The following is a 22,938-nucleotide window of genomic DNA, read 5'->3' on the forward strand; positions in this document are numbered from 1 at the left end:
ACCACAAGAATCTTGTTTCGTTTGGAAAAAAAATGGATACTTCTACTTCAATCAAGAAAGTACCAAATCTGTCAAATGAAATGATCAATGATTCATACCACCCTGTTCTGTGGTAATCAAGACTGATATCTATAATTCATCTCACATTTGAATTAGATTCAGTTTTTAACTCTTTCAGCTTGATCTAATCAACATTAGCTGTCCCTGAAGGTGAGGCTGGTTTCATATTACACTCTGTATCTCAGAAAGAAAGGTGGATGGTGGAAATTGGAGGCAGGGGTGCACAAGTGCTGGGGGCACCTCATTTGAGTCAATTCCATTGTTGACAGACCACGTGGTCTGGAAGTACTCCAGCATGCGCTGCTTCAGCTGCTTGGGTAGGTGGTGGACCCTGATGAAGTCTTTCAGGTCTTTGGTGCGTGTGTGATACAATGACCAGCGGGAGTACATGCGTTGGATGATTGCAGTCACGTTCCCAAACACCACAGCATGCATCAGTGCTGTGGAAGAAGGAGAGTAGGCTTAAAATTAAGGCTGGAGCTAGAACTGTATCCTACAGTATCCTGGAAAAAAAGGTCTTGGTTCTTTAAACTGCTGATGTCCCTCTGGTTTGAGATCACACCAAAAATTGCTTGAAACTACTTAAAACCCTAATCCCAGCATTTCAGTTCATATATTTATAGGATAAAATGCTGAGCAGAAGTGGTAAAAAGTTCAGCCAGTGCATATCATTGATTTTCCTCATTCAAGCACCATATACTCTAAGTAATATTGCAGAAAATTAAATTGTCCCCCCTAAAATTAGCTATATATCTGCATACTCAGTTTGAGCATGTATGCTGTTTGCTTGTTTTTCAGCAGCCAATACCCAAAGGAGCAGGGGACGAAATCTTCCTTCAGGCAATGCAAGACATTTCCACAGAATTCATGAATAACTTGTACACCCGGTGCTATCAATTCAGCAGCATTTCACAGCTTGGTTGCTTGAGTAGGCTGGACAACACACAACAATTTATAAACATCTCTTTGTCCTTGTTCATTCATTCCACATTATTACCACAACTACGCTACCTTGAGAACTAGTGCATTCAGGGTTATAATCGTACTGTTTAGTACAAATGTATTTTCAATTTGTTACAATGAAACAGCAATTTCCTTAAAAGTTATGTAGTTTGCTTCTTGATTAATAAAGTCTATCTATCTATCTATCTATCTATCTATCTATCTATCTATCTATCTATCTATCTATCTATCTATCATATAGTTTATTTTTCCATGTAATTTACTTTAATTAATTTTTTGTCTTGTGTTTACATAAACAGCATATATATTTAAAGTACAGAGCTCTTTACTAGGTATGCCCCTAAGATGCCACATGAACATATTTTGCTTATTTCTGTAGCCGCAAGTCTGCAGCCTGGACGGATGTTCTCCTAACCTCCAATGAGCATGGTGCAGATGGAGAAGATCTTCTCAGCATCGGTGTTGGCCGACACATTGCCGAAGCCCACGCTGGTCAGGCTGCTGAGTGTGAAGTAGAGCGAGGCAATGTAGACGCTGCGCAGGGAGGGCCCGGCTGTACTGTTTGCCCCACCCTCGTACGGGGACTCCAGGCGCTTTGCCAGCTCATGCAACCAGCCTGCAGGCCAATAGCCAACAAGACAGCAGTCAGAAATGGCTGCTATGTGTCTTTGTGTTGAAAACCATGTAGAAAAACTGCAGGCAATGCAGTATTACCACATAAACAGTCTTGCTGCCTATTGTCCTTCCCAAAAGTGTCTAGACAACATATCCTCTGGATATAGTCAAAATTAGCTCATAACAGACATAACAAAGGTAAACTGAAATATATAAAGGAATAGGGGAAAAAAAAGGTTGCCAGAGTAAGAAAGACAGAAAGAAGAAGAACAATTTCTTATTTTTTCCTTTTCTCCCAAAGTTATCTAATTTGCACAAAAACATTAGCTTTGGATGTTTAATTCTCATACTACTCAGTCATTTGCTATGTATTTTTTATGCTAATCAGGCATTTCAGGCTAATTTCAACTTAGTAGGAAGGCAAGTACAACAACTTGCTCAAGGAGTAAGGGCTGGTCATCAAGTAAAGCACTAAGTGACTCAGAACTCACTGAACGGCAACTGTCATATACTCTAAAAATGGACAGGTCAGCAAATCAAATATCAACAATAACTGACAGTCTACATATTCCTCTGCATATGTAACAACCAGAAGTAGATCAAAACAAGCCCCTCTCCTTGTCTCTCCAGGATTTTACAATGTACGCCTGAATTACAACAGTGAAAATATCTGTTTGTAAAAATAGCATTCTGTCAATGTCAGCAACCATTTGTCCAATGCGGGATCATAGTTGTAAAGTGCCATAGGGTGTCAGGCAGAGTACCTGTAATGGATGCCAGTCCATCACAGGGCAATCCTGCACACTCATTCACTCCCCATATACACACACTAAGGGCAATTTAGAGTTACCAGTTCAACTGAAACACATGTCTTTGGACTGTTGAAGGAAACTAGAGGAAACCAACCTGGAGGAAACATACACAAACACTGGGAAAACATGCAAACCGACCGAGCCAATCCATGACTGAGCCCACAGCCAAGGAGCCGTGAAGCACTTGTGCTACATGCTGCGCAATCTTGCCACCCTTGGAACAGTCTACAAACAAACATCGTAACTATAAGACAAAGTAAAGAAAATGTCCTTCATATGTACTGAAATCCTTCATAGTAAGGCTATTTTTTTAAAGGCTTGGCCTGGACAGCCTGAAAATGAACAGAACTGAAAGGGATAATGAATCAGCATCAGGGTCTGCACTCACCAATGTCCCAGGAGAAGGCGTTGGCCTCCATCTCCTTCTTGCCGATGACATACCAGATGCAGGCCATCCAGTGAGCCAGCAGGGCAAACATGGACATGAGCAGGGTGAGCACCACTGTACTGTGCTGTGAGTAGCGGTCCATCTTCTGCAGCAGCCTCAGTAGGCGGAGCAGCCGTACTGTCTTCAGCAGGTGTACCACAGACACCTGGGTGAGGTGCAAAAAGACCACAGGCCACAGTGTGAAATGCGGGAACTGGTACTTATAGCATTTACCCACTTAACTGTCTATAGGGTGTTGGTTACTTTTATCAGATCACATGAATTCCATGGGATCATGTCAAAATATTAAGTGACTACTTGCAGAGGACCTGAAGTCAAGAAAAATTAGGAATACATGTGAATCTTACAGGGATAGAAATAGCAGACTAGGACATGTTTATTCAAAAAGGCATGCCTTTCAGTGTATTCTGTGTAAACCAAACATCAGCGTCACCACTTGTTTTGCGGAGAATCAAATAAAAATACTAGACAAGATCCGTTCACCTTTCCCCTCACATATATCTGTAATAATCCGTAGAATGTTTTGACAATAGTAAATGTATTAACAATTTGTTTTACGTCAATGCTAACTTCAGAATTGCACATTTTTGCAACTACAGAAAAAGCATCAAAGTGTAAATCCTGAATATATTTCTTGCCCTGTCTAGCATGCTCTAAGGAGGTGGTGTTTCCATGGCTGACCGATAAATGCTTTTATAAGGAAGCATCCTAGAACATGACTCCAGCTTTCATGTAATGTGATGAGCAGTTACAGTCTTAAGATGGATTCCTGTTAATAAAGAGGTTTCACACAGAGTGCATTTCACTTTCATCTTTTGCCTTTTTTTAGCACATTCACACTGTTAGGACCTTGTCCTCATCTACCATTTATAATATTATTTACAATCTGACCTCCTGCTGTAGGGTCCTTGAGCAAGGCAGTCACCCTAAACTGCTCCTTTAAAAAAAATACCCAGCCACATAAACGGGTAAATGATTGTAAGTAGCTTAAATTGAAAGTCACTCTGAAGAAAATCAGCTAAATGAAAAAATGTTAATGTAATGTGCTGCATTGATGTATGTAGGTTGTATGTTTTACATCCCATGTGTTTGCCTTAAAGAACCTTTGGAATGGTGCCTGATATTCCATACATGTCACGAAATCCCATAAAATTAAAACAAAAAGACAACTTCATCAAATATTGCAGGTACATGAATTTGTTACAGGATCACAGATGTCCTCAATATTCAGCTGGTTGAGTCTGTATATGCATGTGATCTCTGAAGTAGTAAAGTAAATTTCTGAGCTCTGTATTTGATGTAAGGGGGCGCGGTGGCGCAGTGGGTTGGACCACGGTCCTGCTCTCCAGTGGGTCTGGGGTTCGAGTCCCGCTTGGGGTGCCTTGCGATGGACTGGCGTCCTGTCCTGGGTGTGTCCCCTCCCCCTCCGGCCTTACGCCCTGTGTTGCCGGGTAGGCTCCGGTTCCCCCGTGACCCTGTATGGGACAAGCAGTTCTGAAAATGTGTGTGTGTGTGTGTGTGTGTGTGTGTGTGTGTGTGTGTGTGTGTGTGTGTGTGTGTGTGTGTGTGTGTGTGTGTGTGTGTATTTGATGTGTGGCATACCCCCAAACCCTCAGCACCCCACTGTACATAGATGATTGGCCAGTTGCTGCTGTTGTGCTGTACCAGTGACACATGTGTCTGTATGCTGGCTTGGGGGTGGTGGTGGGGGGGGAGTGTTGGACTCATGTGGAAGATGGAGCTCCTAAATGGATTAATAGCTGTGCTGGAACACAGCAGGACTACAGCAGAATGCTGGGGCTGGGAGCAGAGGGCAGTCTGCTATGTGTGACCAACATGAGGGAGGATGACTAGCAAATCTTTCATTCTCTGCTTTATATTTCAGCATACAGCACATCAAGCAGGGCAGAGCTAATAGTGCAGTGCTCAATCATACTGGATCCCAAACTTAAAGATGCCAGTTCAACAGGGACTCAGGTCCTGTGCCCTTTCAGCAAGGTACTTCACACAAAGTGCTCCAATAAAACATCCAGCTGTACAAATGGGTAAAACTGTATGCCGCTTAATGGGGGTGCGGTGGCGCAGTGGGTTGGACCACAGTCCTGCTCTCCGGTGGGTCTGGGGTTCGAGTCCCGCTTGGGGTGCCTTGCGACGGACTGGCGTCCCGTCCTGGGTGTGTCCCCTCCCCCTCCGGCCTTACGCCCTGTGTTGCCGGGTTGGCTCCGGTTCCCCGTGACCCCGTAAGGGACAAGCGGTTCTGAAAATGTGTGTGTGTGTGTATGCCGCTTCAAATAAAAGCTAAGCAACGAAATAATTATAATGACGGCAACAGTACTTATGTTTTGCTGAGATAATACTAAAAACAGACATATCTTCAATGGATTTAAAACCTGAGCTGAAACAGTCTCAAGACAGATGAAGCAGTCTGACAGGGTAGGTGGCTTCAGTATGGCAGCAACGCTTTTCACTCACTTCAAATCAATTACAAACTTATGAGGAAATAATACTCTCTGTCTTCACCCTTAGTTGAGCCTGTGAAAGAAATGAACTTACACATTTAAGTAATGCACATACACATGTAGCCATACACGTACCAACATACACACTACGCATAACCTTATATATATATATATATATATATATTTCGCTACATGAAATGGGCTTGAAATCTGAATAAACTGAAAGAAGCAAAAGAACTAAAAAGGCAAATGTATCAAATACAAAAGACTGCAACAATGAATGAGCAATGAATTTCATTTATTGAATGAAGAATTAAACAATTAAAAACTGCGTCTGGAAAAAGAAAGGAGCATTTGAACACTGTTTAATCCAGAATCCAAACCCAGTCATCATTAATGCAAAGAAATATCTCATAAGCCGAAGTAAGAGTATTAAATGAAATTTAACGTAAATTCAAATTCTCATACATAAATGAGTGTATGGCATGACTGTAGTCCAATATTGCAATTAAGAGCTGAGGTTCAGAAAAAACCCATAGACCTTGCAATCTTTGAGGGCTGAATTTGCATAACTCCCTACTGTATATTAAAAAAAAGACACAAAAGCTTTTCATGGCGAAGAAATGAGAAAAAGCTTATTAAGGGGAATAACCAACCAGAACCACAAATAAGTCTTTCTGGCAAACCTGTTACGAGCCACCTGCTTTCTACGCTGGAGAATGATCTCTCTCTCTCTCTGTGTTTCCCTTTCCTTCTCTTTCTCCTACCTCTCTCTACTGCTCTTACACACAGCCCCCAGCAGTGGGAGAGAATGACAGTGTGCCACAGGCAAGAGCAGGTGACTGAACATTCTATAAGGGGAAATGCCATGTGCTCCCAATGGCACAGCAGAACACGGGCCTGCGGGTGGCTGGGGACAGCCCAGCTCAGCCCGTAATTGCCAACCCCAAGATTATTTGAGGCATCCCAAAGAATGCCAAGGGCCGTATTTTGCCACAACATGATATGCAAGCCTATGCCAGCGCACCATAATTAAGCTCTGTGGAATACCCCATCATTCGATTTCACATTGTTCCAAGTGAGGGATCCATCGATCACAAGTCTGATCTGATCTTGAGAGTAAAGTTAGAAAACCTGGGACCCACAAGTCAAAAGGTCATTTAGGTATAACAATCTGTTCCATTCTATAGGAAAACAAAAATCAGGATAATGACATTATTCATTTTCTTTCAGAAAATTCTCTGCTGGGAATAACTGTGATGAAAACTTTTAAAACTGTATTTATTTAATGAATTTGTAATATCAACAGCATAATTTGAGAGAAGAGAAGAGAAGAGAAGAGAAGAGAAGAGAAGAGAAGAGACCAACTGCCCTGGAGGAAGGTTCCAGATGTAAACTTTTTTTGGAAAACTGCTAAATTGTGAAGATGATAAAGAATTTGAAACTGAGGAAGATGCAAAAATCAGTTTTTTCCATTTTCTTACATGCATAACACAACATTGCACTCACCACACTGACTTTGAAGGCGTAGAGAAGATCGAATGGGAGGGCAGCCACAAGGTCAATGATGAACCAGGTAGTCATGTAGTGGATGCAAATTAGGCGAGCTTCAAATATCACCTGGCCAGATTTACTCACGTATGTTGTGCGGAAACTAAAAACTATATCTGTTGGTCAGGAAGATTAAAAACACATGATTGCAGGGTATATTTCAGTCAGGAAAATCTGACCAGGATCATTCTGATAAAAATGAGAAATAAACAAATTCAATGGAGTCAGAGTTGAAAGATACTGCTCTTTGATCTTTTCATCATATTTACCTCAAGATGAAAAAAACACACAGTCGCCAGAAGGCTGTCAGTGAAGACATCTCATTGCAGCTGTTTCTCCTCACATTTATGCTTTAGTTAAATCACCTCAAATATTAGCATTTCATTTCAATGTGTACGCCACCATTGTAAGTAATTATATCTTGAGAATGGGGCAGCTGTACAGGGCAGTAGTTTCCCCAGTAAAAATTACCCAGTTGAATAAGTGGGTAAATAGTTGTAAGTAACTTAGTAAGTAACTTAACTAAGTCTTAGCATTGTAGTGAGACAGCTGGGAGTGTAGTGGTTAGTGCTGCTGCCTTTGGCCCCAAAGGTTGCAGGTTAACATTTTCCTTCAGGCTATAGTACCCTTGAGCAACAATTTACCCTCAGTTGCTCTGGTTAAAAAAAAAGAATAACCCAGCTATGCAAATGGCTAAGTAACTGCAGGTAAGTTAATGTTGTAAGTTGCTGTAGAGAAAAGCATCAGCTAAATGAGTGAACATAAGTCATTTGGGAGACAAATGTCAGCAAAATGGGCAAAGGGAGAGCATTTGTTGCTTTGCTGCTTTCTGTGGGAAATATAGAAGACTAAGCAATTTCAGCATCAAAGAAATAACACGGTAATACAAGTACATGAAAACATTGTAACGTGTAAGAAATGCACAAAAAAAAATGCAAATTAAAAACTGAAAACGTAACCATTTCATTCTGACCTATTATAAAAAGAATCTCCACAGCGATGTCGCTGACAGTAGTGCTTCGTGTGAGGTCGTCATCTCCAATGAAGCAGACGTTGTAGGGAACCGTGACAGCCACGTAAAATGTGGCTAACAAAATGAGCCAGTCCCAGCCGGCTTTGAAGGTGCTGTAGTGAAGCAGGATGAACTTGGACTTCTTAGCATCAGCAACCTTGTACTCGGGTAGGGCTGGTGGGTCTCCAAACACATTCTGGTGGTTAACAGCAAACAGGTCATATACAAAGCCAAATGTACTCAGTACACTGTCCCTGACTGTTAAGAAAGAAGTTTCTCTACCTTCTAAAGACAAACTTGAAAAATGGTGCTTATAAAAGAAATGTTTTTGCCTTTCTATGAAAAACAAAACTGTAAAACCTATAAAATACACACACACACACACACACACACACACACAGAGAAACCGCTTGTCCGGAGAGGAGTCACAGCGAGCCGGAGCTTAGCCTAGTAACGCAGATGCAGGCACCAGGCACCAAGGCACCCCAAGCGGGACTCAAACCCCAGACCCACCAGAGAGCACCGCTGCGCCACCGCACCCCTCCCCCCATAAACTGCAGTTTGGTCATTTATATTCTAAATAATATTAATATAATAATATTATGTTTATTTTTCACATTAATCAGTAATTTATTCTATGGCACATACTTTAATCCTATTACTTTCTGTAGTTTGAGTTTCCTTTTTATAGTTATACTTTCTGTTGTGCCAGCTTGTTTTTGATTTACTATGTTTATATTTTTCCTCAGAAGCACAGCAGAAACCTAGCATGACGAGAGCCTAACATGGCTCGTTCTCATCTCTCCAGCAGGGTGAGATGTGTTGTATTTGTGAAAGACAACAGAGAGAGGACAGCAGAAACAAGCAGACTAGCTGAATGCAGAGGTTTCAAGGACAGTACATATTGATTAGTTTTTAAAGCCTTTTGAGATTAATTTGATATTAAGTGTAACTAAGACAATGTGTTTCTAAGACAATGTGTGTCTCCTCTCTCATATGATCACCATCCTCGTACTGATATCACACATACATTGAAAGCACTTTCACAGGCACTACACAAAATGATATCACACATGCTGGTTACCTTATAACGCTGGTTATGCATTAATATCACACAAAATAGTAGTCCTTTACCCAGCACCTTATGTAAAGATATCACATACTTTTACTATCCCGGTACACACTGAAAACACACACAGGCATTCTTTTCATCACTACCACCACACTGATATAACACACTAGTACCACTTACACTAAGAACAAACACACTCCTACCACACACCCTGAAACCACACACACTTTGTTAAGCTTGATCTTGCTCTTCTTTTGCCGGCTATGCAGGTGTCCTGAGATGTGATAGAGGACTGCACTGCTTCGCATACGGGCTGAGCTGAAGGGGGACCCACTTCCCACTCCCCCTTTCTGTCTCTCTGGGTAGAAACAAGAGCATCACACAACACAGCCTTACACAAATACAAAGGACAATCAAGACTTGTATTGCACCTTACTGACAAGACATACTTTGTTTTCATTTCAAGCAGTGCCCATTTATGAAGACAATGAGAGTTACATAAAAGGACATCTTTTAGTGGTAACTAAAAAAATTAATGTTTAAAAGATGCAGACATTATAGGTCCCATTATCACAATTAATTTTATATTATTTTCACAATAGGTTTTGAGACCACTTTTCGGCCACCACTGTAAGAACAGGTTGTTCTATGTTTCCTGAGTACAACACTATAAAGTGATTACAGCTGACCAGACATGGAAGCAGCAGGCTGGGCTTCCAACTTGCTAGGTCTACAGAGGTTATCCAACCCCGGAGGAAAGGAGACAACTCTTAATGAAGGAATCATGGATTTCCGTGAAGAGGAAGTTACAGGCTTAAATAAGGTTACAGTGGGACTCTCACAAGGCCTCTGGTATTCATCTGGAGAGATTTCCACTGATATCATCCATCAGCACCCTATACAGTGTCATAAGTATGTCTATTCATCTGTGTCCCTGTACAGTTCTGACCTTGTGGCCATTATTCCCTCCATGTCTAATACAGAAGAAGAAGTGGACCAAGGCAATGGCTGTGGAACAGACAGAAATCATCCATAAACCTGCAAGTCTCCAGGGAGGCTGCTGGAGCTCAGTGCTTATTTTTAGCTAGCAATGAATTTTCCTTTTCTTAATAACCACTGTGGTTAGCCAGAGGGAATGCTGCTAAGGAGGATGATGGGGGAACATTGTGTCTCCCCATACTATACTGTATGTTGGCAGTCAGAATGCAGGTCAAAAGCTAGGAGACAGAGAGCTGAGCCATACTTAGTTCAGTCATGAGAGGTTCTCTGTTTTTGCATGAATTCACTACTTATTATTACTATTTAATTGCATCAACAAAATTTTATCTAAAGCAATGTATTTTTCTTGGCTACCGGGGGGAATCGATATTTTACTGAAGCAGTTCAAGTTAAAGACTTTGCCCCCAGACATGTGCAGATGGGTCCCTCCTGGGTCTTGTAAAGGAACCCAGTGGTTACAGGTCTATGATATTAACCTTTATATTACCTCCTGCTCTTGTGCTCTGTCTGCATTGCCAGTGCTGAATGAAGTGTTTTTCCTGAATAAGCTAGAGTGCCAGGCAACCTTTAAATGCTTTTTAAAAAATGTTTCCTACAGTTTTCATGCATCTGTAAGATTTAGAAATGTACAGCTTTTTTCTGAAGTACATAAAACAACATAGCTTTTCCAGACCTGTAATAATAAGTGCCTGTAACAGTATAGAGATGATAAAATGATGCCTGATGCTATCTTATATCCTCATTATTGAAAGTGCAATGAAAGTGATTTAATCTTTTGCCCAAAACTTCCCAAATAACAATGCTGCACTCATTATTACTGGACACTTTTCTCGAAAAAAGAAATCTGAAGTGTAAATTAATCTAAAGCACTTAATAGATTCACTATGGTAGCATTTTTAAAAGGTAAGTAACACTTACTGTTCAGTACAAGGTCAATTATGTCTATCTGACAAAACAGGAAGACAATAGTCCTGTTGTGAGATCGATTTATGGTACCTCATTATATCTCATTGTCTGTGAACTTTATCCATTACACATGAAATCGTACCACTCATTACAAAGGACAAAGGCACATTATAGAGACAAATACTAACCTTCCTTTTTATCCTCAGGAACTTTCTTAACCTTGGTCTCAGTGATGTCCTTAAAGGATGCCAGGAAGAGAACCACATCTCCCTTTTCATTTTTGATGGGAACTATGTCTAGTAGGCACCAAAACAACGTACCTGTGAAGATCACATGCACACACTGAAGAAACCACAGGGAGAAACACAATAGATGAAAAGGCCTATGCCCATCAGTATTTTTAGCATTTAAGGGCATTTAGAAACAGAATACCAGTAAGAAAGTCAAAAAAAAATGTGCAGCTTCCTGTAGTTCAAGTATCAGAAATTCCCAGATGTAAGTCATTTTGGTCTGGTCCTTGTGGAAATATCACTGGCAGGTCTCTTTGTCCCACAGTCCCCAGGAGATCGATCCTTCAAATAAACTGGCTCACTCTTTATCCCCTAATTCTAGTAATAAATAAAATCCTTCTTAGTCAATACAGTTTTTACTGAGGATTCTCTGTTGGTCTTTTGTACCTTGACTAGTCACTCTGGGCAATATTTTTCCTATCAAAAAAGTATTTCCCTTGACAGTGGGGCTAGGATATTTTATCACGGTTGTGTAACGTGAAGAGAAATTCAAGTCTTGGACAAGTCTTCAATGTTGACGACCCGCATCACACAGCATTCTTCACACATTCTGCTCAGTCCTGAGAGTCTTGAAAAGGAAGGTCATCCCATTTTCTTTCAGATTACATTTTCATGCACAAACCAGTTAAAATGATTTTTTTTAACTTTTATGAGCAAATGAAGACCACATTATTCAAGATTCTTAGGGATATGGAGTAAACCAGCTGAAAAAGCAATAGAAAAGGGCCTCTGTCATCACTGGGTTTCACCTCTTGTAATTTGACATGAGTGTCAGAAGACACTCACTGCCTTTCAAGAAGAGATGTAGTGCAGTGGTTAGAGCTATGGAGTTTAGACCCCAGGCTCATAGGTTTCAGTCTCACCTCCAGCTGTAATACCCTTAGGCAAGGTATGCTGAAATTACTCTAGTAAAAAATATCCTGGTGAACTATTGTAAGTAGCTTAACATTCTAAGCTGCTTCAGAGAAAGCATCAGTTAAATGATATAATACATGTATAACATGAAACCTGGATAATTAGCTATAATAAACAAAAATAGGTGAAATACATTAAAATGTAGCCATCTAAATCAACTTCTTGTTGAAGGAAATGATATATTGTCTTTCTGTTATTCTATAACCAATTCAAAGACATGAAACCACAAGGAAAGTAATAAAACATGTGCCCAGTTTAAGCCCAGCAGCTGGTAATATCTCTGTAAAGAGTATTCTCAGGCATCCCCTAACCCTTTCTGCTGTCTCTTATGAACCTCTACTCAGTTCATAGAAAAATAACACAGAACCCACTGGAGATGCTGTGAGCTTATTTGTTTTATGCTATAATAGTGTTCTATGGTCTCTCACTTGTTATTTACATCTTTGCATTTACTTCCAGAAGAGCAAATTATAACATACACTACAATCTCAAAAACAGGACCCATTAACACCTTGAAGTTGAATATAACGATGCAGAGGTTCTGCTGGTTTCGCATGGACTTCTAGTCTATTGTTAAATCAACGTAAAAAGTACAAATAGGAGCACTTTCCATTAGACTTGCACTAAATCAGAGTGCTTAATTTAAAATCAATTTATGATTTCCATTAAAGATGCAGGAGTCAGGAGGACAGAGACTGACAATTATGACCCGTTACAGCGGATATGATTAAACTTTAATACATAAGGGGCTGATTTTTGGACACAGAACAAGCCCAGTCTTAGGAAAAACTGAAAAGTCAATGAAGAATCTCAAGTGAAAATCCTTTTTAGTGTATAACTGGTCTTAATCTACATCCAGAAAACCTGCTCACTGAACAAAAAGGTTAAATTACATTTACATTTATTCACTTAGCAGACGCTTTTGTCCAAAGCAACTTAGAACAGATACTATTTAGTGTCAGTAGCCCACACAACTTATTCACCAAGGTGATTTACACTGCTAGATACGCTACTTACAAGGGGTTACTCACCCATGCATCAGTGAAACACACTCACTCCGTGACACTCACACACAGTTATTTTCAATGTCTAAGTAATACATTTTGCGATAGTGCGCAAATAACGAGACCGGCATGTTGACACCTGAATGGGTCTGACAGGAATGTTTCTATCTCAGGGACAGCCATGAGAGAACCAGCTTCTTAAACTAGTTACAAGAAAACTCTGACTCTTGCAATGAACCGAGGCCCATGATTGTGGCCCTCAAGTCTCTGAGGTTATCCTCTTGCTTCGGGAGGCATCTCATGCCACATGGTACATGTAATGCTTCCTGTATGCTGCGACACCACTGTGACTTACACTGACCTTTATAAAAGCACAATCGCAGCTTTTTTATGGTCATGTGCAATAAGCACAATTGTACCTTGTACAGTACATTTCAAGCGAAGATAAAATGTCCTTAAAATAATAGAATTCCAAATATCCAAATATCAACCTGGAACAATTACTACCGTTCTACAGAGTGCCTCCGAACTGATTTTCAGATTGCCTGTCACTGAAAGCACCATATGTTCATTCAGTGTGGAATGAAAAGAAAGCTGATCAAAACAGCACCCACTTACCGCTTTTCTTGTAGAACATTATCTCACCCTTAAACTCTTTCTTCTCCTCCAGAGCGGTGCTGATGTGCAAGACAAGGGCCTCGCTGGTCTCTGCCCCATACAGGAATTTACAGCTGCAGCTCTTCTGCATAACCTCTGTGCGTGCAAAGCCTGTCAGCTCGCAGAAGCCATCAGAGCAGTAAACGATGGGGAAGCCCTGGGCCACCTGTGCATTGGCCAGGAGGAAGTTACTGTCTGCAAACGAGAAGAGGGAGCATCACTAGGCCATTCTGGGCTGAGGGACAAGGAGACAGGTTTTCACAGTATAGTCTCAATTTCAAACTTTCAAGGAAAAAGATGTTCCGGTATAGCATTAGATCCAATAGCATGTTCAGATCTACTTTCCACACAGATCTACTTTCCACACACTGTGATACGAATCCCAGGAGGGTTGCTTTGTTAAGCTCCATTTCACACACACACACACACATTTTCAGAACCGCTTGTCCCTTACGGGGTCACGGGGAACCGGAGCCTACCCGGCAACACAGGGCGTAAGGCCAGAGGGGGAAGGGGACACACCCAGGACGGGACGCCAGTCCACCGCAAGGCACCCCAAGCGGGACTTGAACCCCAGACCCACCGGACAGCAGGACCGTGGTCCAACCCACTGCGCCACCGCACCCCCTAAGCTCCATTTCAATTTATATGAATATTTTCCCTTAAAAGAGGAATAAATCTTAATGGGAATAATATGTTTCTTTGTACTAAAATGTCAATCATGATAGCAAAAATGTTAATACCACAGTTATGGTGTTATTTATTACTCTCCAGAAGAATGGACCTTGTATTATAAGGGACTTTTTTGTTGTTTGTCAAGTTTCCAAGCTAACAAATAAAATTAAAGCAAGATGTACAGAAACATGGCGGGGGGCGGTGACGCAGCAGGCTTGGCCAGGTCCTGCTCTCCGGTGGGTCTTGGGTTCATGTCCTGTTTGGGGTGCCTTGTGATAGACTAGAATCCCGTCCTGGGTGTGTCCCCTCCCCCTCCAGCTCTGTGCTGCTGGGTTAGGCCCCGGTTCACTGCGACCCCACTCGGGATAAGCGGCTTCAGCCAGTGTGTGTGTGTGTGTGTGTGTGTGTGTGTGTGTGTGTGTGTGTGTGTGTGTGTGTGTGTACAGAAACAGCTTTCACAACTTTACAGTCACGCAACATTAATGATTTGTTAATAGTCAATAATAAAGAAAATATCTTAATCAGCAGAACCTGCTAAAGCAGTACAATACAGAGATGCACCAAAGGTTCACATATCTGCCTGGGGCAGAAAGTAGCATAGGGGCAAGTTCAGCTGTCTTGCCCCAGAAGGACCCAATTTCAAAATTCACCTCTACCCTTGCAAAAGGCACTTATAAAAATTGCTTCAGTAAAAATTACCCAGCTGCACAAACTGATAAGTCAATTTAATGAAAAGTGTGAGCTAAATAAATAGATGTAAATCTTAACCACTGAATAACTAGAATGTCACAACTATGATATCAACTGAAATCATTTATTTTCCCTTCATGTAGATTTGTAATCTCCTACACTGTTGTGACCTTAGAATGTTTCTTTACAGTAAAATCATATAATATAGCAAATGGACAGTATGTGATGCTATGTGACGGGGGCTTCAGCTTTAGTCCTGCTTGCAGTGAACTCCTTGTAGACATGTGACAATCAGAGGAGCACCCAGATACCCATCAGAAGCAAGGCTTGGCTTCCTGGTACTAAGGAGATGGGCTTCCAGCCAGAGAGGGTAGGACATAAGCACTGAGCGGAGTCAACCATGTTGATCAAACTTGGTCATTTATCCAAATAAGAAATTAAATGTTGGAATGGAACAAGCCCACGAGGCACCAAGAAAAATCCCAGCACACCTGAGGCCCTGGGGACCATTCATAGCCATTCCAGGAGGACAGATCTGAGATTGTGAAGCTGTCCAACAGTAGCTTGAAAAATTAAAATAATAAATTAAAATAAATTAAAAACAAATATCAAAAACCACTGGAATATTTTCAAAATGACTAATAACCAAAATCTCCAAATGACCCACAGAAGGGTAGGCCTCCTATTTTTATTCTCTGCCTTAACCAGAGCACAGAAAATTTAATGACTAGTGCACTTCTGTAGGGACAAGTTAATTAATTAAAAATTTATTAAAACATGCACTTTTGATTTGGGCAATGGCTTTTGAGAAGTTGCAGATTCATGCCTCTTGTCAGATAAGGAAGTAAAAATGAAGCAAAATGGTGCTGAAAACGGTTAAAGTGTTACCCAAGTCATTTGCATTTAACATTTATAGAGTTTAAATGAATGTTTAAAAAAACTCAACTGACCTACAACTGCAATGGTAGAAATACAAGGAAGCACCTCCAAAATATGACATTCACATCGACAGAAGAGTGAAGGGAGGGGTTGACTCACTCAACTCCCCACACGTACAAACAGGACACGACTCAACAATTCTGAGTGCTGACACATACTTTTTTGATGTCTGCTGCTTCCCCAGGCTTGTGCCTTAAAAGTAGACACAGCTTCCCAGAGGAGATACATCCAGTGCCCTAGCCAGCCCAGCTCCAAATCGGAAGCCCTTCACCCCCTGCTGAAAGATGCAGGCTGGAGTAAAAGGCCTGTAGCAGTTATCTCCTGCAATCCATCAGCAATAAAAAAAATTCACAAATTTAATTCTTCAAAAATCATAGCATTAGTTCTTTCACTGCTGTTACCTGTTATTATCATTCAGTGCACAAGGGATTTTTACACTTTTTACATTTTTTAAAATATATTGTTGCCGTTAAGAAATTCTGCTTCCGTCAACATTGTCTACATGGGTGGGTAATGATGATCTGTACATCTGGACCATGAAGTACATTCTGTCTTGTACTCACGTCACTTTGTCATTTTACAATCTTGTCTCAGCAGCTCTCAGGTAGAATTAGGGTCTTTCAACAATTTAGACCGACATGATGCAACCATTTCTACAATAAAATGAGACTTTCTGTGTATTCTGTGCCTATCACTCCCACTCTCTGTCACTTCTTTCTAAGTCCCAACAAAAAAAGGCACACTCAGATAAAAACTTATCATTTTAAAGTTCTGAGAGGGTATGAATGTTATGGTCTGGATTTGAATTTATCGTTATCCTTATATCAGTTGTACTATCTTACTCTTTCTATGATGTATGATCAAAACAGACAGTGAAATGCCATTACCACAAAAACCTGTGGTGTTACTAAAGACAACCTAACTGTCATTCCAACCTAACTGTCATTCCAACCATAACGTATCCCACTACCACATATGCAGGTAGTGCAGTTCCTTTGATCCTTAATAAGAACGGGTAAGATAATAAAAGGCTTTGGATGAAAGTGTAGACCAGGCAATATATTATTATAATTATTATTATTATTATTGTAGCAGCAACAACATCATCACTGGGTCTAGCTTAGGGAGAATGCAGCATCTCATTTCCAACAACATCAAGAGAGGCAATATGTTAAAGTATTTTCTTAATACCATGCCTTCACTTTTACTACTATATGACATTTTTATTCAAAGGCATATATCTTTTAATGGTTCTTAACTTCTGTCCAACTAATTTTTTCCTATAAAGATTTCCTGTGTCTAGAAACTTCAGCCCTTTCAACCTGCAGCCCAAGACCTTCTTGGTGTCAAATGCTGGAGCCCCTCATTTCTTCTTAAGAAGAAAAAGCAGAAGAGTTTTCATTAGATTAAATGTAAATTACTCTTGTATTAATTTCTCTGTGGGCCAAAACAATATTGGTGCTATAATCCTCCAGGTGACAATTATACGCAAATAATTACAGAATCAGGGAGTTGACTTGCTGCATCTTAACCTTGATATATCCTGTGTTAGTAAGATTTTGATTTCATCATTACAATGTCTCTGAAAACTGAGGCATTGTTTTTAAAGTTGTACAACACCAATGGGTTGTCACGCGAAACATAGGGAGCCGTAGTGGCTTGACCCAAGTGCAGCGTTGTTCGTCCGGAGTCGAGGGATGAGGCAAGTTCTCGGTGTCGGGGACAGACAAAGGGTTGGTTGATTGGCGGTCAGAGTCAGGGCGAAGATCCATGAGCGAGGTCGGGCGACTTAGCGAAGGGTCGGTCAAGTGGCGAACAGGACAGGAACGAGGATCCGTGGACGTGGTTGGGAAACAAAGCGTAAAGTCAAAAACCGGAGGACGTGAACTGAGAGTTAGCGATGCTTGTGAATGAAGCGTCACAAGGAAGGGCAGTTGTCTCTGACAAGATTCCGCAAAGGTATGGGAGCTGCGGAGTGTCTTTTAAAGGGTAGAGAGTGAGTCAGGTGCTGGACCGGAGTCAGGTGCTGTCGATTGAGTTGTGACATGTGTATGATCACAAATATCAGATACTTCTATCTAATGTAATACTTAATGTAATACTTTGTACATAACTCATCATAGTATAGTTATAACATTGCTGGGAATCAGAGCAATAACACTAAATGAACATGCTGAGTGAATGAACACGTCACCAGAGCATGACTGCTGTGTATCTTTCTTACGGTTTTAATAAAATACTGTGCAGATGAATTCAGCAGTTCTATCAGTTTCACACCTAATATGAAAAAACAGCCAAACTCCATCATAAATCCACTATAGAAATGTCCCATGTCTCCCTGAGCAATCTGTAGATCAAAGAAATTTTGTTTTTGTGTGTATGGTCTCATTCTCATTATCTTGGCACCATTCCTTCTCACTGTACAGTCTTCAGATGTAAATTTTGCCCCGTCTCCTGTTGCATGAGGCACTCTTTCTTTAATTCCTTTATTTCTTCTAGAATACCTGTCATGCGTGAAATACGTTCCCCTCCAGCCCAGCTCTGCACTTGTCTAGGGTGAACTAAGAGAAATTTGAATCAGCCTTCCTGTGGCCAGGTAGCAAGACTTGTCCCAATTTACTCCTGAAGAGAACAAAAGCCTCTGGTACTGATGCCACTCAGAGACTTAGTAGGCTGACTACACTCATGTGCTCCTTTGGTGGGCCTTTGAACACTATGTTCTCAAAATTTAGATCATCTCACATGATTTTGTTCTATTACAGATGAAGTTATCACCTCAAATTTAGAAATTTATGCAAAAGTCAGAATTGGGTCTTTTACCGTAATGTAGAACTTATTTAATAATAAGTCAGCAGCTCCTAATAGGATCTGGTCAATTTTTAATGGTTATGATCCTAATTTGTGTGTATGTATGATTGTGTAAGTGTATACGTGTATGTGTACCGGCACATGTTTGCGTGTATCTTGAAAAGCTATAGGGAACCAGATCCAGGCATTTAGTATTAGAACAGATGCCAAAATACACCAATTAACGACCACCCAAATTTCAAAATGTTCACATGTGCCAAAACTATAGTGCTTTGCCTAATTGTTCCTGGACACTTGCTGTTGGGATTTGTGCCCTCCACCAAGACACTGTTCAGCTGCTCATTGCTCTAGCATTCACCATCTGGATACTTCCTTGGCTCTCCTTAACAGTTTCAGAAACACCACTACCGGCTTTGTTAGTGCTATATAAGCTGGGATTTTAGTCAGTCATGTAGAAGCCCTCCTATAGATAGACACGTGCACATGGACAGAATCTCCATTGCTGTAAGCAACTAGTTTTAGTGCCCCTGGTTCCTGTACAAGTCTGTGTTCTAGATAAGGCTTCTAAATGGCCATCATCAGCAAGACCACTGGTCATTCTCACATTTCATACAGATAGCATTGGCAGGTTCCTGGGGATAAAAGATGGGTGAGACCCCCAGGAAACCCATATGTAACAATGACAGGACTGCCAAATAGGAGAAGACAGTGCAGGCAACTCCTGGAGCCTTTTAAAGGATCCTGGGGAATTATTCTATTATGGTGGCAGAGTATGTGATGTTATTACATGATGTGAAGCATTGAACCTGCAATCACTGACAAGTGAAGACACAGTGCAGTGGTGTCCTGGTCATGGGGCTGTACTGTTACTGAAAGAAGTTCCCTGCTAATAGTCTGATTGCTTTGGAACTGCACTACGAGATATTGTGTTGAGGTATTAAAAAAACAGCCAAATCTTAGCTCTATAACCTTTTTCCATACCCTTTCTCCATTGCAGAACCAGGGCTGTAAACACAATATGTGTAGTTAGTGTGGGCCTATTGTTCCGCTGTGGAAAGCTGGTGTCCTGTAGATCATCACCTTCTCCTGAGAGGAGCTGTCAAACATGCTGTGGAGTGGAGTCCAGCCCTCAGGCAGTGTACTACACTAGGGGATCCCGGTTTACAGCAAGGAGCAAGATGCTTCCAGAATATTCCCCTTTGGCAGGTGCCAAAAGATATACAGGCTGCAGTCAGCAGTCATGGAGCAGACTTGTCATGCCATGTGTCATTCTATATCATACACAGAATCATTTCACAGGCCTTAAATGCTTATAGTGGACCCAAGACATGTGGAATTTGTATTTTAGTTCACTAACAGTAAAAGGATCTAAAATGATGACAAGGAATGGCTGCTGTAGGTAGTGTGGCATGCAAATTTTAGAAAGAGGTCAAGTAGCTTCTTCAGTAGTCTGACAAATGTACTTACCCTTCCTTTATTTACAGACACAAAATTAGAAAAACAACTAAAATTTTACAATCTGTTGTCCTAGATAGAAAATCTAGAGGCTGAGGTCTGATTTTATTTAAATTTTATTCTGTCACTGTTGGTATCAATTTTTCAGTGTTGTTGTTCATGGATATGGCTCCTGGTCCATTGTAAAACTTACTCCTGTATAAAATCAGATTTTGTAAATTTTGGACTCTTCAGCATAATTATAATTTGTAGCACACTCACCAAACTTGGCATTTGGGTAAGAGAATGTCCCTTGGCTAAATTCTGAGTCAAATTTTTCTTTGAAATCATATTTTCTAAAAAGTGCACGGTCTGAACAATTCATGAAAATCACATTTGATGCAAACATCTTAACTGTTGTTCTTGACTGTGACAAATGAAAAGGTTAATACATTTAATAAAACCATGAATAAAACAATTAAACTACACTGTTATAGCTACAGAGAAAGAATGGAAGTGAATGGGCCAAATGTGTAGTAGTAGTGTTGACTACCACTAGAACAGAACCACCCTAACAAAGGAGCACCTAAATTTAATCTGGTTACAGGTCACATGCTATAAATGAGTACTGACTGAAGGATGCTAAGTGTGACTAGTTGTCCTCCTCCTCCTCATGTTGTATTATAACTTGTTAGCACAGCTGGGAGCAGTCAGTACTGAATTTGGACTTCACATTTAATGGGTTACTTCCCTTCTAAGATAGGCTTAGTCATTGGAGTATCACACAGAGACTAAAAGAACTGACCTCATTTATTTTAAAAACTTGAAAAGTATATATATAGAAACAAAACAAAAAGTACTGAGACGCTCTGAATTTCAGTGTTTCAGCGTTGACTGTAAAAATGTTTAACATTTTAAATTTATGTTTAAAAATATTGCTTGGTGTTTTGGTATCTGATTAAAAGGTAATTACCGCCATTGTACTTCTTGTTCATATGTATGCTATTACATATTTTCTTTTACATATGATATCATTATTCATTTAATTCAAAAACTATCAGAGAGCTGCTACAGAAAATATTAATACATAGCAGAAGGCTGCAGCTGGTGGAAGTACAACTCATGAACTTCTGTATGTGCATTTAGAAAAGATGCCTGCTAAGCAAATAAATAACTGAATACATTAAAATGATTTTTAAAGAATTTCTGTTTATGAACGTGCACAAAAATTATAAATATTGAGTGAGTTTTAAGTTTCTTTTACCACCACGGTATTACAGATTTTCTTAATTCTGCCTGGGACTTCAATTAGGTTGAAGCATATGTTTACTGTTAAATTCTATTAGTCAGCTTCTTAGTGTGAATCTTTAAAAGCTTAATTAAAGCTGTAGCTTTTCAGCAACTGATCACATTACACTTGCCAGTCACACACAAACACACACACAGCCTCTATGGCGCCAATGTCTCTTTCAGAAACAGTGTCCCCACGTCACGGTAATTACTTGCCATATGCCACCGACGACAGACATCACACACAGATAAATGAGCTCAACGAACAATAGTCATCAAAGCCCCGGACGGCTTCTGCAGTACTCTGTATGCCGTTGACATTAATGTACTAAACATGCACTGCACAATTGCTACCCCCCCCCCCCAACTTCTATAAAACTGTATAATAAAAGAAAAATTATTGTTTATAAGAAAATGATGTTGTTAAGCGTTATCACTCCTGTGTGCATTGTTCTGGCCTGGCAATATCCTCCTACAAGCTTCCTGTGACTGTTTTAATTTTTTCTTTCATTCATCTTTTTATTAAAAATACAACACTAAATCTATGACTTCCACATTAATTTCAATCACCCCAGAGTCAAATTAGCTTTTAATGAATTATGCAGACAATTTTACAACGGTCTACGTTTTGCTCCATTCTTTTCCCAATGTATTTGTTTTCTTACATGGGCATGACTGAGATATTACCACAATTAAAAACCAAATATTTTGTAAATTTTTCCCCAGATTGCATTGTTATTTATATCACCTGTCCAGTCCTGTGACCAGACCAACCAGAAGAAGCAGAGGCAACAGTGGCAGCCTAGCAAGCCTTTCTGATATTTCCTCATGTAACGAAGAAATCCATCATCTTAACGCAGGTATGTCACGTTCCATTTACTTCAATAATACTTCAATTATGTTGCAAAGTTTGACCTGGGAGGAGCAAAAGGGGGCCTTGTGCCACTTCTCCCAGACATATCTTCTGAGCAAGAGAAGAGGCGGTACCTTCTTCATGGTGCACTGGTAAGACCCAGTCAGTGACACCATGGAAAAAACCTTTCGCAGCAAACATGCTGATGCATTACCTGGGGAAAGGACATGTATAGTTGGTAGGTGGATTGGAATGAACTCTGTCTGAATTCGTAGAGCTCAGGGGTCATGTCTAGCCCTGAAATTACTGTGGCGTTTTCTCCAGCTTTATGTTCACAACCAGAGCCCTCATTTCCAAGGGAGACCAATAAATTAGTTTAACTTGCAGCAGCTCTGCAGGCTATCCTGGAAACCCAACATGCGCAGCCAGGTGTAATGGCAGGCCAAGACATGTGATCATCCTGAGAGATACATATTAAACAGCACT

The 22,938-nt window shown here is 40.5% G+C and overlaps 1 protein-coding gene across 1 annotated transcript in view; it reads right to left on the reverse strand.

Annotated features, from left to right (window-relative positions):
* kcnh8 (potassium voltage-gated channel, subfamily H (eag-related), member 8) overlaps positions 1 to 22,938 on the reverse strand; it is a 36,873-nt gene that overhangs the window by 9,412 nt on the left and 4,523 nt on the right. The window contains exons 2-9 of the mRNA XM_018750504.2: positions 13,725 to 13,958; positions 11,086 to 11,217; positions 9,220 to 9,350; positions 7,882 to 8,116; positions 6,867 to 7,024; positions 2,839 to 3,043; positions 1,439 to 1,639; positions 301 to 500 (exon numbers count right to left, since the gene is read on the reverse strand). Of these exons, the coding sequence (XP_018606020.1) occupies positions 301 to 500; positions 1,439 to 1,639; positions 2,839 to 3,043; positions 6,867 to 7,024; positions 7,882 to 8,116; positions 9,220 to 9,350; positions 11,086 to 11,217; positions 13,725 to 13,958 (1,496 nt within the window). The remainder of the gene's footprint in view (positions 1 to 300; positions 501 to 1,438; positions 1,640 to 2,838; positions 3,044 to 6,866; positions 7,025 to 7,881; positions 8,117 to 9,219; positions 9,351 to 11,085; positions 11,218 to 13,724; positions 13,959 to 22,938) is intronic.

The sequence above is a fragment of the Scleropages formosus genome, chromosome 23 (assembly GCF_900964775.1).
Source record: "Scleropages formosus chromosome 23, fSclFor1.1, whole genome shotgun sequence".
Classification (NCBI taxonomy): domain Eukaryota; kingdom Metazoa; phylum Chordata; class Actinopteri; order Osteoglossiformes; family Osteoglossidae; genus Scleropages; species Scleropages formosus.